Source organism: Hyla sarda, chromosome 1 (genome assembly GCF_029499605.1).
Source record: "Hyla sarda isolate aHylSar1 chromosome 1, aHylSar1.hap1, whole genome shotgun sequence".
In the NCBI taxonomy this organism is placed as follows: domain Eukaryota; kingdom Metazoa; phylum Chordata; class Amphibia; order Anura; family Hylidae; genus Hyla; species Hyla sarda.
In genome coordinates this window covers 595,973,740-595,992,219 of record NC_079189.1, presented here as the reverse complement: position 1 = coordinate 595,992,219, position 18,480 = coordinate 595,973,740, and the positions used below count along the sequence as shown (strand labels likewise).

Genomic DNA, 18,480 nt, shown 5'->3' with positions numbered 1-18,480 from the left:
TTTTTTAGGAGGTTAGGGCTGATAGCCGATAACTTATACCGATATTCCGGTATAAGTTATCGGCTATTTATTCCTCCCCCCTGGTGACACCGCTGCAGATCATTGATTTAAAGTGGGACTGCCACCGCCACCCGCTTCTCTATCCCTGCCTATCCTGGGGTCCTCCTGAGTCCTATCACCATCAACGTCCCCCTCCCCCCCCCCCCCCCCCCCACTGCACCGCCCCAGCCACACACCGCCGCCGCTGCTGCCCCATTGCCTCCCCCATTCCCGGTTTTATAATTACCTGTTCCCGGGGTCCGTGCTACTTCTGGCTCCGGCGGCGTCTTCCTGAGCTGTCACTGTGCGCACTGACGGGAAGTCGCGTTGAGGACATCACTTGTCATTGCGCAGCGCACAGCGTAACACAGGATGCCGCAGGAGCCAGAAGTAGCGCGGACCCAGGAACAGGTAATTATAAAACCGGCAATGGGGGGGGCGGTGGGTGCGGTCTCTCGGTGTGGTGGGGGTGGGTGCGGTGGGCGTGGCATTATCGGATTATCGGCAAGGTAATTGCCGATAATGTCCAAAATCGTGAATATCGGCCAAACCCATAATCGGTCGATCCCTACTACGGATCCAGTTGTTATTGGCGATATATTCTGAAGACCTTCACCAGCCCGTGGTCCCGGGGTTAAAGGGGTATTCCGGGCAAAAACATTTTATCCCCTATGCAAAGGGTAAGAAGTCTGATCGCTGGGGGCCCGCTGCTGAGACCCCCCGCGATCTCCTTGCAGCACCCAGGGACTGCGTTTCTAGTTTCGGAAACCTCCGGGACTGGGGACGTGATGTCACGCCACGCCCCCTCCTTTCATGTCTATGGGAGGGGGCGTGACAGCCGTCACGCCCCCTCCCATAGACATGAATGGAGGGGCCGTGGCGTGACGTCACGTCCCCAGTCTCGGAAACCCGGAGGTTTCCGAAACTGGAGATTCAGCAGCGGGCCCCCCGTGATCAGACAAAATGTTTTTGCCCAGAATACCCTTTTAATAGTAAGAGTGGTTTTCATCACAGATAATAAACTTTGCAGATGTTCTGCTTCTAAAAAAAATTAAATTTTGGGCCAAAGTAAAGATTTCTGTTTCTATTTCCGCAGTTCACTCATAGAGCATCTGGATGACAAGACTCTGCTGGTAGTGGCCGGCGACCACGGAATGACTGACACCGGAGACCATGGAGGAGACAGTGAGAACGAAGTGACTGCTGCACTCTTCTTGTATAGCAAGGCTCCTGTGTTCCCTGACCACCTGCAAACGGTATTGCTTTAGGGCAGGGATCTGTAACCTGTGGCTCTCCAGCTGTCACGGTGTGCCTCCAGCTTTTGCAGAACTCTGCTCGAAATCTGCTTGTGTGAATGGACTCTTAGGGTACGTTCACACGTTGGCAAAGCATGCACTTCAATGAGTCTGCTCATAATCCGTGATAGTGACAGATGTGCAGATTGCTGGCGGACCCATTGAAGTGAAAGGTTGGGAAACTTTCAGCTGGAAACCCTCTGCGAGTTATCAACTTAGGTTAGCAGAAAATATTGGCAAACTTGCAGATTTTCTGCAGACCCATTGAAGTCAATATTAGTAAAAATCCTTAGAGGATTTTTCTGCAGCAAATATGCTGCGGAAAATCAGCCCACATGAATGGACTCTTAAGTCATTGCTCAATTGAAGTCAATGGGCAACAAAATCTATTGCAGCAAAAATTTGGAGATTGCAGCATGTTTCCCGCAGCGGGTTTGAATGGGGACAGGCTCTCTGTAGCAGATTTTCTCTCTGTGTGGCGGATTTTTCAGAAATCTTCCACTGAGAGCCTACCCCTCCTGAGAAACAAGCTGTGATACTGCAATAAAATCCGTCCGTGTAAACAAGCCCTTAGGGTATGTTCACATGAGCGGATCCCCAGCTTTTTTTACGCAGCAGATCCGTCGCTGTAGGACCGCTGCATGGTGCCTTTACATGTGCCTGCTCGGAGCGGCAATACGCCGCTACGAGCAGACACACTGAAGTCATGTGCAAGTCGCCACGCATGCGCCGTGTACTCGTACGCATCGCAGCTGCACACCCCCCTACTCCATTAGCTAGGCCGAGATCTGCCGCGTTGTGTGAGTATACTGCACATGCGCGCGGCGACCTGTACATCGCTTCAGTGTGTCTGCTCGTAGCGGCGTATTGCCACTCCGATCAGGCACCATACAACGGTCCTTCCGCGGCGGATTCGCAGCGTAAAATACGCTGGGGATCCGCTCGTGTGAACGTACCCTTAGGGTGTATTCATATGTGCAGGATCAACTGCAGAATTTATGCTGCAGATTTCATGTTGGGAATGAGCAGTATGTAATCAAGTGATATCTAAGATAACCCCTTACAGCATATAGCAGGATGTTAGGATGTGTATACTTCTTCGTATTTGGATGGCCTTTTATTTAGATGGGGGATCTGTATTTGGGTGTTGGGTACTCGTTGTCTTTCAGGTTTCTGAGAAGGCACATGAAGAGCCATAATCTGATGAGAAGTCTTCTTATTCTAGGACCCGGCAGCAGTTCCCCAAGTGAACTTAGTCCCGAGCCTGTCACTGCTCCTAGGTATCCCCATCCCGTATAGTAACCTGGGAGCTATTATTGATGACCTCTTCGGGTGGCCTGGAGATAATTTATCAGCTTTGCTTTCAAAGGCAGATGTCTACCATGTCAACGCCCAGCAGGTATAGTGGTTTATGTTCTGCATGTTTACTTATACCTTTTGATCAAGTATCACTGTATGTATAGTGTGTTTATCTACACTGGATCCTAAATAGGTATAGAAAGACTTATAGACTCTGTGGATCTGTACACTGATCACTGTCTGTGGAGAGACAAACAGGCATGAATAGACTCCCTAGACTGCTCCTGTCTGTCCCTTTTAGTGATCGCTGCACCAGAAACCCACCATTTAAATGATCACTCTCATATGCAAGAAGTTTGTAAACACTTAGGGCAGTGGTTTTCAACCTGCGGACCTCCAGATGCTGCAAAACTGCAACTCCCAGAATGCCCGGACAGCCGTTGGCTGTCCGGGCATGCTGGGAGTTGTAGTTTTGCAACATCTGGAGGTCCGCAGGTTGGAGACCACTGACTTAGGGTATCTATTATAGAGAATCTCTGTACTGCAATTATTGCTCCTGTAAGCACTGAAATATTTTGCCATTAGGTCCCGTTCACACCATGGAATTTCAACACAGAGTTTCCTTTGTGAAGCGGCGAGCAGAAATTATCTAGAATTGGCTCCCAGAAGGGATTAGTGTTACTGATTGGCGTGCGGGCAGCAGTAGATTGCTGGGGGCTTCCAGGTATTCTGAGCTGGCATCTACAATACAGCTATGGGGGCTGCCCGACATAGCCACGGGATTCAGATCTCCTGCTACCCCAGTTGATCTTATAAGAGGCGCTTCAGATCCTTGCGGAAAGCTACCCTTGGCGTGCACTACGACCACCATCATGCACTGGGCAGCCTCGGGAGCCCAGCCTAACCATGGTGGTGGTAGTACAAGCCAAGGGCAGCTCTCAGCATGGATTTTAAGTGCCCCTCAGAGAATCAGTGGCTCTGATTGGCATGCAGGCAGCAGAAGATTTGAATCATGCGGCAAAGTTTGGCCGCTTCCGTAGCTGTTCACCAGACAGGACTTTTCTGGTACGTTCCACCAGAGGATTAAAGGGGTATTCCAGGAAAAAACTTTTTTATTTATTTTTTATATCAACTGACTCCAGAAAGTCAAACAGATTTGTAAATTACTTCTATTAAAATTTCTTAATCCTTTCAATAATTATCAGCTGCTGAAGTTGAGTTGTTCTTTTCTGTCTGGCAACAGCGCTCTCTGCTGACACCTCTGCTTGTCTCGGGAACTGCACAGAGTAGAAGAGGATTGCTATGGGGATTTGCTTCTACTCTCGATAGTTCCCGAGACAGGTGTCATCAGAGAGCACTTAGACAGAAAAGAACAACTCAACTTCAGCAGCTCATAAGTACTGAGAGGATTAAGATTTTTTCTTAGAAGTAATTTACAAATCTGTTTAACTTTCTGGAGCCAGTTGAGATATAGATATATATATAGATATATATATATATATATAAAAATTTCCTTCGATAACCCCTTTAAACTTGTTCTTTCTTCTGGAGGAATACAATTCTGCATTAGAAGTTCTGCTACAGAACTTCCATAGTGTGGACTCTGCAACAGAATCTGCACGGAATTTCCAAGTGGAAATTCTGTAGTGTGAACGGGGCCTTACATTTAGATGGGGAGACTTTTATTCTTAAAGTGTCACTGTCTATTGAAAACTCTTGAAATGTCATATAGACTTGTCAAAAGAAATGATCGGTCAGAGTCTGGGTGGGCAGACTCCCACAATCACTAGTATGAAGGGGGAAAAGTGCTCAGCTTAGCGCTTCTCTCTCCTCGCTGCTGGAGACAAATTCTATAGAATGTCTGTGGAGCCCGTCTTATGCAACTAGGAGAGAGATTAAGAGTGAAGCACTTAGCTGGGTGCTTCTCCTCGCTCAATTTAACGATTGGCAAGGTAGGTCTCACCACTCACCGATCAAAACTTTTGCATCTCTATGGGGGATATTTATCAAAGTTGTCTATGTCCCGCATCAATATAGACCAAACTACAGAGGGTTAGTCTGGTCTATTGTGCACCTAATTTATCAAATGGCGCACGGCTCTTGATAAATTCTGTGCACGGACTGCTTGATCTATGCTTTAGTCTATATTTAAACCTGCTCCAACATGGTCTGACATTTCGGCGTACTTTCAGCCTATGCGACTTGTCGCTGAAAAGTCGCTTTTGATAAATTCAGCACCAATGCATTTTTCAATGCATTTCAGTCTAAAATAGACGAGAATGCATCATGTTCTAAAAATCCTCTAGAGCAAAAGTCGCAAAAAAGTCTCACATATTTAGACTGCGACTTTCTGTGCGACAAATTTAGACAAGAAAAACCAGTCTAAATCCTTTGATAAATCTCCCCCTATGACTTTAAAAAAGTGTTTTTTTTTTTTTTTTTATTTAAATGACGGTAACACCTTAAGCCGTCCGTACACATCAGACAAACCTTTTCTGAACCCTCTGATTACACAGGATCATCTGCTGATCTAATATGTATAAGGGTTGCTGGATTCTTCTCTGACAGCCAATGTCGGGACCTGGTTAGATTTCCACTTGTAAACATTTGTTCCTATGAGAGATAAGACCTCTCTGACATGTTTGTTTATAAGAATGGTGGTCAACAGCTATTTATTATTTATGGTCACCATAAGATATATTGCTGTGCTACTGGTTCAGAGTAGAGATGAGCGAACTTACAGTAAATTCGATTAGTCACAAACTTCTCGGCTCGGCAGTTGATGGCTTTTCCTGCATAAATTAGTTCAGCTTTCAGGTGCTCCGGTGGGCTGGAAAAGGTGGATACAGTCCTAGGAGACTCTTTCCTAGGAATGTATCCACCTTTTCCAGCCAACGGGAGCACCTGAAGGCTGAACTAATTTATGCAGGATAAGGCATCAACTGCCGAGCCGAGAAGTTTGTGACGAATCGAATTTACTGTAAGTTCGCTCATCTCTAGTTCAGAGGTTTATCAGCGTGCACAATACCTGTGATGGTTCTCATTCTAGCAGTATTATAAAACTATACCCAGATACATTGAGTCATAGTGCTGTGTTGATCATTGAGGTCACCTGAGCAGGGCCCTTGCTACAGAGCCAGCACACTAATATAAGATAATAAAAAAGTGCAATACATGGGTTATAAAAAAGTGCAATACATGGGTTATAAAAAAGTGCAATACATGGGTTATAAAAAAGTGCAATACATGGGTTATAAAAAAGTGCAATACATGGGTTATAAAATAGTGCAATACATGGGTTATAAAATAGTGCAATACATGGGTTATAAAAAAGTGCAATACATGGGTTATAAAAAAGTGCAATACATGGGTTATAAAAAAGTGCAATACATGGGTTATAAAAAAGTGCAATACATGGGTTATAAAATAGTGCAATACATGGGTTATAAAATAGTGCAATACATGGGTTATAAAATAGTGCAATACATGGGTTATAAAAAAGTGCAATACATGGGTTATAAAAAAGTGCAATACATGGGTTATAAAATAGTGCAATACATGGGTTATAAAATAGTGCAATACATGGGTTATAAAAAAGTGCAATACATGGGTTATAAAAAAGTGCAATACATGGGTTATAAAATAGTGCAATACATGGGTTATAAAATAGTGCAATACATGGGTTATAAAATAGTGCAATACATGGGTTCTAAAATAGTGCAATACATGGGTTCTAAAATAGTGCAATACATGGGTTCTAAAATAGTGCAATACATGGGTTCTAAAAAAGTGCAATACATGGGTTCTAAAATAGTGCAATACATGGGTTCTAAAATAGTGCAATACATGGGTTCTAAAATAGTGCAATACATGGGTTCTAAAATAGTGCAATACATGGGTTATTTTAATGTATTTAATTTAATTTATTTTATTCAACCCATATATTGCATTATTTTATTATCTTATATTAGTGTGCTGGCCCTGCTCAGGGTCCAGTTCAACACTATACCATTATTAGCCTAATAAAGCACGTTATTGATAAGCCAACTACATCTCTAGCCCTCCTTTAGCATAATATATATAACATCCAACTCTATATTTTATATATTATATTTTTTCCATTTCAACTTAGCTATCTTTTCCTTGAGGTCTGATTACTTTTATATAATTGGTAAAAGCTTGTAGATAACATATTGTAGATTTCATTTGAAGAGACCTTAGGGTAAAATCCAGCTCTCCCAGGTTCAAAGCGTAGGATAAAACTTTACATTTAATGGATATGCATTAAAAGGACAAAATCAACATATCGTAAACAAAAATCGTCGACACGTTTCAAGCTAAAAACATAGACCTTAATCATGACGATGTGTACAGGGCAAGTGCCGGTTTATATATGAAAGAATGAACAAACCAACAAGGAATTAACCCGGAAGGAACCGCCCTTTAGCGTTAATTAACTTAGAACATTGCGATAACAGGGCAAAACGGTTACAAATGGGACATAACGGACTGCAACCCAAACGGTGGTAAAACTGATCATGAATACAAAATAACTGGTAATCAGCAGCAAAGGTGTGATGTATAAGTAGCGGGTACATATCTGTAAGAAATTATAACTCCATAGTGGTAGTAAGTAATCGTATGAGTACGATAAGTAATAGTTGGAGAACCGCATACTATAAACATATATCAAAAGAACAAAAAATTGTGATAACCAGTTTAAGACCAGTAAGAACCCAGTGTCAAAATATGGTTATGTTGGATCATCTAACACTGTTTCCAATAGACAATTCCACAGTAACAACAATACATTTGTAGCAATTCATAACAAGAAAATAAGGAAACAAGTAGCAGACAGAGCCAGCATTTAGATACACAGAGTCAATAGATGAACATAAGGTCATTACGGGAGCAGAGCCCGCTCGGCACGCGACTGTCCAGATATAATATCCATAAAGCTTCCCGTGTGTGTACCAAGTGGGTCCAATCTCACCCACAACGTGGTTTTAGATACCCGCTCGATTCCAATGACTTGTATTGAGGACGGGTCACCCTGGTGCCCATCACAGATATGTTTTGAGAGACCTGATGTGGTGCGTGCAGTAATGCTGGTTTGAGTAGCCATTCTTACATGTTCCGCAATACGTAGCTTTAGTTTGTGGATAGTACTACCCACATATTGTAGCTTACAGATGGTACAAGTAGCTAGATAGATCACGTGGGTGGTGTTGCAGTTTATAAATGTTTTTATAGTAAGGTTTTTCTTAGTGACAACAGAGGAAAAGCTTTTTGTGTTAGATACGGATCTGCAAACTGAACAAGGAGGTGGGCTACACTTATGGCAGCCTTCAACAGACAACCATGATTCTGTGAAGAATGTCTGTATTCACTAGGAGCAACACATCTGATGCCTGGTTGTAAAATTTTAGATAAAATAGGGTCTCGATGTAAGACTGGTAAAGGTCTATTAATAATTGTACGGATAGCATCAATATTTGTGCTGAATGGTGTAGAAAAGGTAAGTATGCTGTGTGAGAAGGTGAAGGGCATGGTGGTTGATGGGCGATATGTGTCACCAAGGCTCCTGTCCTTGGTGAAGTAAGAGCCAGTATTTATTCAGTGTCTGTGCTGTGATGCAGACTGACACTGTGGCCGTAGTATGGCTGGAAGGCCAATCTGGGATGGCTCTTACTGGGAATGGTCAAGTGCAGGGTGGGGATCATTCCCCAAAATCCAGGCCAACTTTTGTTGGCCTTAAAGGCAGCCTGAGGGGGATTTGCTAGTTGCACTTCACACTGCCGGAGAGAGCTGAGTGTGGAGTTCTTCCCTGAGAGTTTGGAAGCTGGTGAGCAGACTGCCTGGAGGCCTGGAAAAGACTTGCTTGATGCCGCATGGCATGGTCTCAGGTGTGAACAAACTTCTAAGGAATACAGGGGAACTTTTGTTACCTTTTTCTTTGAACTGCATCTAAGACTGTTTTATTCTGTTTGCCAAGTGTGAATAAAACACTGAACTTTTTTTTGAAAAGTACTGTTTCCTTGCCTCTATACTGCAACCGCACCTGTCTGCAAGAGCGAGTCATCACAGCTGTTATCTTTTCTTTTTCCTTTTAGATTTTAGATTTTCAGGCAGATATTCTTGTAGATATACTTCTCTAGTTTTAGAGTCGGCAATAGCTTTTGCTCCTGGTAAGTGTATTATTGGAATAGCCTCGGTCTTTTAAACATTTGGTCATTTGAGATGAAGGATTTTCATAAGCTATAGATGTAGAAGAAGCTCTTTTAGCTCTAATGTATCCGTAGAATTATTTATAGACCTTTACCAGTCTTACATCAAGACCCTATTTTATCTACAATTTTACAACCAGGCATCAGATGTGTTGCTAGAAAAGCCAGGTCTTTAAGAAACCAACTATCTCCTAGAGAATACAGATATATTGTTACAGAATCATGGTTGTCCGTTGAAGGCTGCCATAAGTGTAGTCAACCTCATTGTTCAGTTTGCAGATTCGTGTCTATCACGAAAAGCTTTTCCTCTGTTGTCACTAAGAAAAACCTTCCTATAAAAACATGACCACCAGAAAAAAGGAGAAAAATGAATTGGACCTGGATATGACACTGCTAATATACTATGATTGAATGGAAATGAAGAGTATATAAACCAGGTAGGATGACGGGAGATGCTTCACGAAGAAAAGAAAAGATTCCAATGCATGAGATACCAAGAAGAATAGAGAACGGAGCACTCACCCGGCACGTATCCCGAGGAGGTGACTGATCACTGAACGGGGTCTTCAGCAGGAATGTGGTGGATGGAACGGGGGGAGCTCAGACGCCGGCCATGGTCCGTATCACGCCAATCGGCGCTTCTTCAGGCCGTACGGCCTGAAGAAGCGCCGATTGGCGTTATACGGACCGTGGTCGGCGTCTGAGCTCCCCTTGTTCCATCCACCGCCTCCCTGCTGAAGACCCCGTTCAGTGATGAGTCACCTCCTCGGGATACGTGCCGGGTGACTGCTCCGTTCTCTATTCTTCTTGGTATCTCTTCCTATAAAAACATTTATAAACTGCAACACCACCCATGTGATCTATCTAGCTACTTGTACCACCTGTAAGCTACAATATGTGGGTAGTACTATCCGCAAACTAAAGCTACATATTGCGGAACATGTAAGAATGGCTACATAAACCAGCATTACTGCACGCACCACATCAGGTCTCTCAAAACATATCTGTGATGGGCATCAGGGTGACCCGTCCTCAATACAAGTCATTGGAATCGAGCGGGTATCTAAAACCACGTTGTGGGTGAGATTGGACCCACTTGGTACACACACGGGAAGCTTTCTGGATATTATATCTGGACAGTCGCGTGCCGAGCGGGCTCAACTCCCGTAATGACCTTATGTTCATCTATTGACGCTTTGTACCTAAATGCTGGCTCTGTCTGCTACTTCAGGGATGTGGAATTCCTATCGCCCGACGCCCGGGACTAGCAGTTTTGGGCGCCGGGCAGGTGAATTTGTCCGGCCCTTAGCCCGGCTTCGGGCAAGCAGGGCCGGACCTGCCAAGCACGGTGGCGATCCGCAGTCTGTATGGAGCGGGCTGCCGACTTCTGCCCGCTCCATACTCTGCCGCCTCCGACAAAAAAAACTGTATCCTCCGAAGCAGAGCAGGGGAGATGAGAAGCTGTGTATTTGTCTTTTCTCCCCTGCTCTGCAGACGTGCGGGGGGAGATGAGGGGGCGTGGCTTCTTGCTCCCTGTGCAGACCTGCGTCCTCGGCCTTCACTCCCCCCAGCTGTAGCTTCGGAGAGCTGAGGGGAGGAGGCGCGTCTGCACGGGGAGATGCACGCGGCGCTCACAGGGGAGTATGGAGCGGGCTCGGGATTCCTGCCCGCTCCATACTCTGCAGCCCCCGGCTGTTCTCAGTAGTCGGGGGCCGCCGCTAATAGCCAGCATGCGGCGATCGCCGCGGCTGGCTATTAACCCTTTAGATCGTCGCTGTCAAAGCTGACAGCGGCGTCTAAAGGGACATGTGAATGCTCCCTGGTGGGCTAGTGGGGTGGATCCACTATAGAGGTAGCCGGAGGACTTACCTCTGCTTCCTCCTGTCCCGGCTCTGTCATTGATAGATCCTGGCTGGACCAAGCTCTATCAATGGATCACAGAGCACACAGATCAATGGAGTTCAATAGAATCTATTCATCTGTCTGAGGAATCTAATGATTCCTCATAAGTCTAATAATGTGTTAAAAAAAATAAAAAAGTTTTAATAAAAGTTTGAAAGACACATTAACCTAGTGGTCTTCAAACTGTGCCCCTCCAGATGTTACAAAACTACAATTCCCAGCATGCCAGGACAGCCGTTGGATGTCCGGCCATGCTGGGAGTTGTAGTTTTGCAACATCTGGAGGGCCACAGTTTGGAGACCGCTGCATTAACCCCTTCCATGTTAAAAGTTCAAATCACCCCCTTTTCCTATATAAAAACATGTAAACATAATAAAAATAAACATATTTGGTATCGCTTCGTGCGTAATTGTACAACCTATGAAAATATAACATTATGTATCCCGTACGGTAAATGTAAAAAAATACCAAACCACAGATTTGCAATTTTTATAATATCCCAGAAAAAAAAGTTAAAAAGCGATTAAAAAGTCAGATCAATGCCAAAATGGTACCGATCAAAAAAACAGATTATGGCGCAAAACATGAGCCCTCATACAGCCTGGTATGTGAAAAAAAAAATTAAGCTACAGGGGTTAAAAAATGGCAATAAAAAAAATTTGAAAACGTTCAGAATTAGTAAAACATGACGTAAACGATACAAATCTGGTATCGCTGTAATCAGGCGCCTAAAGTATAAGACTAACATGTTACCTCAACCACAAGGTAAATGGCGCAGAAAAGAAAAACCACCAAATCTGCAAAATTCTTTTACTATTTCAATTTCACTTCCCCAAATTTATATATATATTTTTTGGTTCAGAGAATATGTTATTGAAAAATTATAAGGTATCATTATAGTAGGTAGTTATGGCTATTATAGGGCGAGGAGGAAAAAATTTGAGCGTAAAAGCGAAAAATGGCCGGACAAGTGGATCGTCATGAGGGACAAGTAGATTTTGCTCCATTTTAGTCCCGTGGACAAGTAGTTTTTTATAAAATTTCCACATCCCTGTACTTGTTTCATAGTTAGTTACATAGTTAGTACGGTCGAAAAAAGACATATGTCCATCAAGTTCAACCAGGGAATTAAGGGGTAGGGGTGTGGCGCGATATTGGGGAAGGGATGGGATTTTATATTTCTTCATAAGCATTAATGTTATTTTGTTTCCTTCTTTTCTTGTTATGAATTGCTACAAATGTATTGTTGTTACTGTGGACTTGTCTATTGGAAACAGTGTTAGATAATCCAACATATCATCCATATTTTGACACTGGGCTCTTACTGGTCTTAAACTGGTTATCACAATTTTTTGTTCTTTTGATATATGTTTATAGTATGCGGTTCTCCAACTATTACTAATCATGTTCATACATCTATTACGATGTGTTCTATATTACTTACTACCACTATGGTGTTATACAGTGGTCCCTTAACATACGATGGTAATTCGTTCCAAACGACCCATCGTTTGTCGAATCCATCGTATGTTGAGGGATCCGTGCAATGTAAAGTATAGGAAGTTATATTCACCTGTCCCCGCCGCTCCGGACCAGGTCCTCACCGCTCCCGATGCTGTCCCAGGGGCTCCCGATGCTGTCCCGCTGCTCCGGTGTCTTCTTTGGGATCCTTCCGGCTTCTTCCGCATCTTCTGCAGGGACTGGGCCTCCCTTTCTGGTGACGTTATTACGTTGCGGCGCCGGGACGGCGTATGCAGCAACGTAATAACGACGCCGGAAAGCGAGGGCCGGACCCTGGAGAAGATGCAGAAAACGCCGGAGGATCGTGAAGTGGACCCGGAGCAGCGGGAATAGGTAAGTGAACCTGTCCGGGATGCTTAAACTGCTATCCGACAGCAGCTTAAGCATTTAGCGCTGTCGGATAGCAGTTAATGTGATGGCCCCGACATATAAAAGCATTGTATGTCGATTTGATCATATGTCGAGGCCATCGCATGTCGGGGGGGGGTTACTGTAATTTCTTACAGATATGTATCCGCTACTTATACATCACACTTCTGCAGCTGATTACCAGTTATTTTGTATTCATGATCAGTTTTACCACCGTTTGGGTTGCAGTCCGTTATGTCCCGTTTGTAACCGTTTTACCCCCCTATTGCAAAGCGGTTAATTAACGCTATTAGGGGCGGTACTTTCCGGGTTAATTCCTTGTTGGCTTGTTCATTCTTTCGTATATAAACAGGCACTTGCCCTGTACACATTTTCATGATAGAGGGCTATGTTTTTAGCTTGAAACGCGTCAACGTTTTGTTGTTTTTTTGTTTGTTATGTTGATTTTGTCCTTTTAATGCATATCCATTAAATGTGAAGTTTTATCCTACGCTTTGAACCCTATGGTCCTATTTTACCCTATGGTCTCTTCAAGTCTGTACTCACGGGATACGGCCCGGATCAATTTCTGTGCTCTCCTCTATATTCTCAACACGGGTCCTGCATACAAGTGTTACTTCTGCAAGTGGTGAGCTGAGTTTTAACTTTTTGTCATTTTTTGCTCCTGTAGATATCATTGTCCATATAAGAATGCTGTTGGCTGAACGCATGTTGGCGAGACTACATGTTGGACAAAAGCAAAGAGAACTTCAGCTCACCCGGGGTTACACACAGCGAACAGTGCAGGACCTCAATGATAATACAAGAGAGAGGCACAAAGTCCAGCGTTCTCCTGGGATCCAAATAAAACCTTCATTTTATAAGTGGATACACAAGGTAGAGGATCAGTGAGGCATTTCAAGTGTCAGAGACATTAGTATGACTAGGAGTGCCTCCAATACTTGAAACGCGTCACTGATCTTCTGTACTATGTAAACGTTGAGGAATTTATTCGCTTCCCAGGAAAGCTGTGGACTTGTTAAAGGGTTTATCCAGGAATTTTTTTTTTTATATATATATATATATATATATATATATATATATATATATATATCAACTGGCTCCAGAAAGTTAAACATATTTGTAAATTCTGTGTAATAGAAACAGAGTCCGGCACTGCTATGGTGGAGACTGGCTGATTTCAGCGCAGGTGTGGAGGCAAGTCAAACAAATACCGGGGGTGCTCGGTCTATATAGCAAAGACCATCCAAAACCAACAGGTATAGAAAGAAAGATGGCACTCACCCTGGTACGTTGTGCTGACGATTATCTTTTATTTCATATCGACCATAAATTCATGCAAAGAGGTGCAGTGTCAGGCAGGTATTAGCGCCCGGAACGCTGGCGCTCACAGGCCGCTAATACCTGCCTGACACTGCACCTCCTTGCATGAATTTATGGTCGATATGAAATAAAAGATAATCGTCAGCACAACGTACCTGGGTGAGTGCCGTATTTCTTTCTATACCTGTTGATATTTGTAAATTACTTTTATTTAAAAAAATCTTAATCCTTTCAGCGCTTCTGAAGTTGAGTTGTTCTTTCCTGTCTAAGTGCTCTCTGATGACACGTGTCTCGGGAACCGCCCAGTTCAGAAGCAAATCCCTGCAGCACATGTGTCATCAGAGAGCACATAGACAGAAAAGAACAACCTTAACTTCAGAAGCTCATAAGTACTGAAAGGTTTAAGATTTTTTAATAGAAGTAATTTACAAATCTGTTTAACTTTCTGGAGCCAGTTGATATATATATAGAGATAGATATAGAGATAGATATAGAGATAGATATAGAGATAGATATAGAGATATATATATATATAGATATAGAGATAGATATAGAGATATATATATATATAGATATAGAGATAGATATAGAGATATATATATATATATAGATATATATATATATAGATATATATATATATAGATATATATATATATATATATATATATATCTATCTAAGTTTTTTCCTGGATAACCCCTTTAACGCTATGTTGAGTTCATTCTGCTGATAAGAGAGGGTTAGACCCTTGCTGATCCGCAATGGCTGGTCTAATCTAAGAATAGACCAGGGACGTCCAAACTGTGGCTCTCCAGATGTTGCAAAACTACAACTCCCAGCATGCCCGGACAGCCAAAGGCTGTCCGGGCATGCTGGGAGTTGTAGTTTTGCAACATCTGGAGGGCCACAGTTTGGACGCAACTGGAATAGACCATCAATATTCTATCCAAGATAATGCTGACGGCTTGTAATATCCTTCTGGTTGTATGATGTATATTTGCCCTCTTTTAAAGGTGGCCCGCTACTTGGACACTTATTCTCAGGCTGCCGGGGACCTGCCAGCTGAGAAGCTTCGGGATCTGGCGGATCTCTTCTCTTCGTTGACCACAGAATATGAGGAGCTGATGTCACAGCGGGAGCAGCAGTCGGAGGAGGAGCTGGAGGCTAATCTGCAGAAGATAATACACAGACTCCAGAACTACCTGAACCAAGCCAGGGATATGTGCATGGAGTCCTGGGCTCGCTTCCACCCTTTGTATATGATCATGGGCTGCATTATCCTTCTTACCTCATGTTTCTTCTGTTATATAATTGCTGAGACTGCTGGATCAGCCTTGTCTTTGCCTTCCAAGTATTTGCTGGGATACCCCCTCCTCTTCACTATACTAGTCACTGCCGTTTGGGGCCTGGCAATGTGGACGTCGGTGGTGGCGGCGGCGGCGCTCGATCCGGTAACTCTCTGTGTAGCAGCCATTGTTTTCTCACAGATCATTTTTTACTATCACTTTAAGAAAAAGAAGTCTTCACCAGTGAGATGGCGGACACGTGCTGTGTATCTCTTACTGTCCGGACCCTGGGTTGTTCTTTTGTTCCGCTGCTGTTCTCTGTTTTCGGACAGTTATGTGGTAGCGGAAGGGAATGTGGCGCCGTTCCTTCTCACGTCTCTGCTCACTGTGACCGTGGTGAAACTGCACTGGGACGGCAAACTAATGCTCCCAACATTTACCCCTCTAGGTGGCGAGCCCTTAAAGCCTTCCCTGACCCCTGCTTATAGGAAGGATGGTTTTCGGCTCGTATGGCTACTGGCAGCCCTGGGGGTTTGCGTTCGCCTCTCTAAACTCTTCCACAATTGCCGGGAGCAGACTCCAGACTGTAAACCCTCCTCCTTCCTGTCTCCTCTCTCCAGTATTCAGGACACAGAGGTGAAGAACTTCTCTTACGTTTGCTGCGTTGCGTGTCTTGGGTTCATTGTGTTCCTCATTAGGAAGTGGCTGCAACATTATGGGAACCTCAACAGTTCCTGTCCTCTGGTGCTGTATGTTCGCTGGGGCTTCCCTTTTATTGTTTTAGGGATGGCTTGCTACTGGGCACTGATCTCGGGTACAGAAGATAGCTTTGCGAAGCTGAAGGAGGTCACGCATCTCGCTCTTGTGGCCTGTCCCAGAAGTGTCTATGCTTTTGCCGGACTGGGCCTTTTACTCGTTCTGTGGAACCCTATGACTGTGTTTATGAAGAGCCGGGCCTCTGATGTAGACAACACAGTAACTACTTACCGCGGGGCACCCGGCTCTGCGGCGGAACTGCAGCACGTGATCCCACAGATCTACAGGAAAATGCAACGCACGTTAAAGAGTCGCCTTCAACATGGAGGTGAGGAGGAGGATGCAAAGAAGGAAACGGCGGTTGAGGCCTATGGTCTGGGTAGTGTCTACTCTGCCTCCATGGTGATCACACTTTCTATTCTTACTCTGGTTCTAATATTGCTGCACAGCGAGAGGTTGACCCCGGCTTTCCTGCTGCTTTTACTAGAGGCCTTTGTCATCTTGCACATCCATGGACAAGTCACCAACCTTTATAGTGATGGCGTTGGTAAGTAAACGTTTATCTGAATTGTGGCAGGATTTTTAGGATGAACAAATGAGAAATCTTAAGGGGGAACTCCGCCCCTAGACATCTTATCGCGGGGGTCCTACTGCTGGGGACCTCTCCTGCAGCACCCCTATCATCTGGTGCACAGAGTGAGCTTCGCTCCGTGCCTGATGACTAGTGATGCAGGGGTCAGAGGATCGTGATGTCACGGCCCCCGCTCCCTCGTGATGTCACATCCTGCCCCCTCAATACAAGTCTATGGGAGGGGGCGTGACAGCCACCAAACCCTTGTCACGACCCAGCCCCTGCATTGCCAGTAATCAGGCACGGAGCGAAGCTCACTCCATGCACCAGATGAAATGGGTGCTGCATGAGACATCGCGGGGGGTCCCATCCCCTTTTGGATAGGGGATAAGATGTCTAGGGGCAGAGTACCCCTTAAGGGAAATAAATATTAATTCTGTAAATATAAATTCCTGGTTTGTCATTTTCTTTCCATTTGTTCAGGGGAAGGGGTACTTAGACCTAGCTAATGTATGGAAAATTTACAGGCAATGCCCCAGCTGTTGCAAAATCACAACTACCAGCATGCCTGGAGAGCAAACATTTTTTAAAGGGGTACTCTGCTGCTCAGCGTTTGGAACAAACTGTTCCGAACGCTGGAGCCGGCGCAGGGAGCTCGTGTCATCATAGCCCCGTCCCCTCATGACCTCACGCCCTGCCCCCTCAATGCAAGTCTATGGGAGGGGGTGTGATGTCACGCCGCTTCCCATAGCCCCACCATCTCAATGCAAGTCTATGGGAAGCGGTGTGACATCACACCCCCTCCCATAGACTTGCATTGAGGGGGCAGGGCGTGAGGTCATGAGGGGTGGGGCTACGACGTCACAAGCTCCTGGCGCCGGCTCCAGCGTTCGGAACAGTTTGTTCCAAACGCTGAGCAGTAGAGTACCCCTTTAAGGGTTTATCCAGATACTAAAAATAAATAAAATTATGTTGCTGGGGGCATAAAAAAAAAATACAACAAAAAAAAAAAACACTCGCCTACCTCATCATCTGGTCTGTCTTTAGCACCTTACTACCTCTGAGATCAGTCCTTCTTTGCAGTGATGGCCCAGTCAGTCAGTCATTGAATGAAGTGGGACGCTGCTGCAGACAGACACTGACTGAGCGGCCATCACTGCAGAGAAGACTTCCATCAAAAGTAGGAAGTAGTCAGAGCCGCGGGGGAACGAATGGCATCACAGAGGGGAAGGCCCAGGTAACCGAGGTAGGTGAGTGTGTGTTTTTATTTTACCTTCATAGCTAATAAAACGTATCCCCTATCCACAGGACAGGAGATAAGTGTCTGATCGCGGGGCATCCGACCAATGGACCCACCTGCTGCCACCTCTGTCTGTCCAGAGCAGGAGAGGTTTGCTATGGGGATTTGCTCTTGCCTTGGACATTTCCTGACACAGACAGAGGTGGCAGCAGAGAGCACTGTGGTCAGACTGAAAAGAATTATACAACTTCCTCTGTAGCATACAGCAGCGGATATTTTCCCCTGGGAATACCCCTTAAACATAGCTTAAAAGACTGATAATTCAACTGAGATGTAGTTATTAAAGGGGTTATCCATAATATATATATATCTACTTGCTCCAGAAAGTTAAACAGATTTGTAAATTACTTCTATTAAAAAATCTTAATCCTTTCAGTACTTATGAGCTTCTGAAGTTAAGGTTGCTCTTTTCTGTCTAAGTCCTCTCTGATGACACGCGTCTCGGGAAACGCCCAGTTTAGAAGCAAATCCCCATAGCAAACCTCTTCTAAACTGGGCGTTTCCCGAGACACGTGTCATCAGAGAGCACTTAGACAGAAAAGAACAACTCCACTTCAGAAGCTCATAAGTACTGAAAGGATTAAGATTTTTTAA

At 44.5% G+C, this 18,480-nt stretch overlaps 1 protein-coding gene across 2 annotated transcripts in view; it reads left to right on the top strand.

The window, feature by feature from the left end:
- The window catches only part of PIGO (phosphatidylinositol glycan anchor biosynthesis class O), a 37,306-nt gene that overhangs the window by 11,288 nt on the left and 7,538 nt on the right, over positions 1-18,480 (top strand). For both annotated transcript variants that reach the window (XM_056546976.1, XM_056546986.1), the window contains exons 5-7: positions 1,136-1,295; positions 2,560-2,733; positions 14,987-16,562. In XM_056546976.1, the coding sequence (XP_056402951.1) occupies positions 1,136-1,295; positions 2,560-2,733; positions 14,987-16,562 (1,910 nt within the window). The remainder of the gene's footprint in view (positions 1-1,135; positions 1,296-2,559; positions 2,734-14,986; positions 16,563-18,480) is intronic.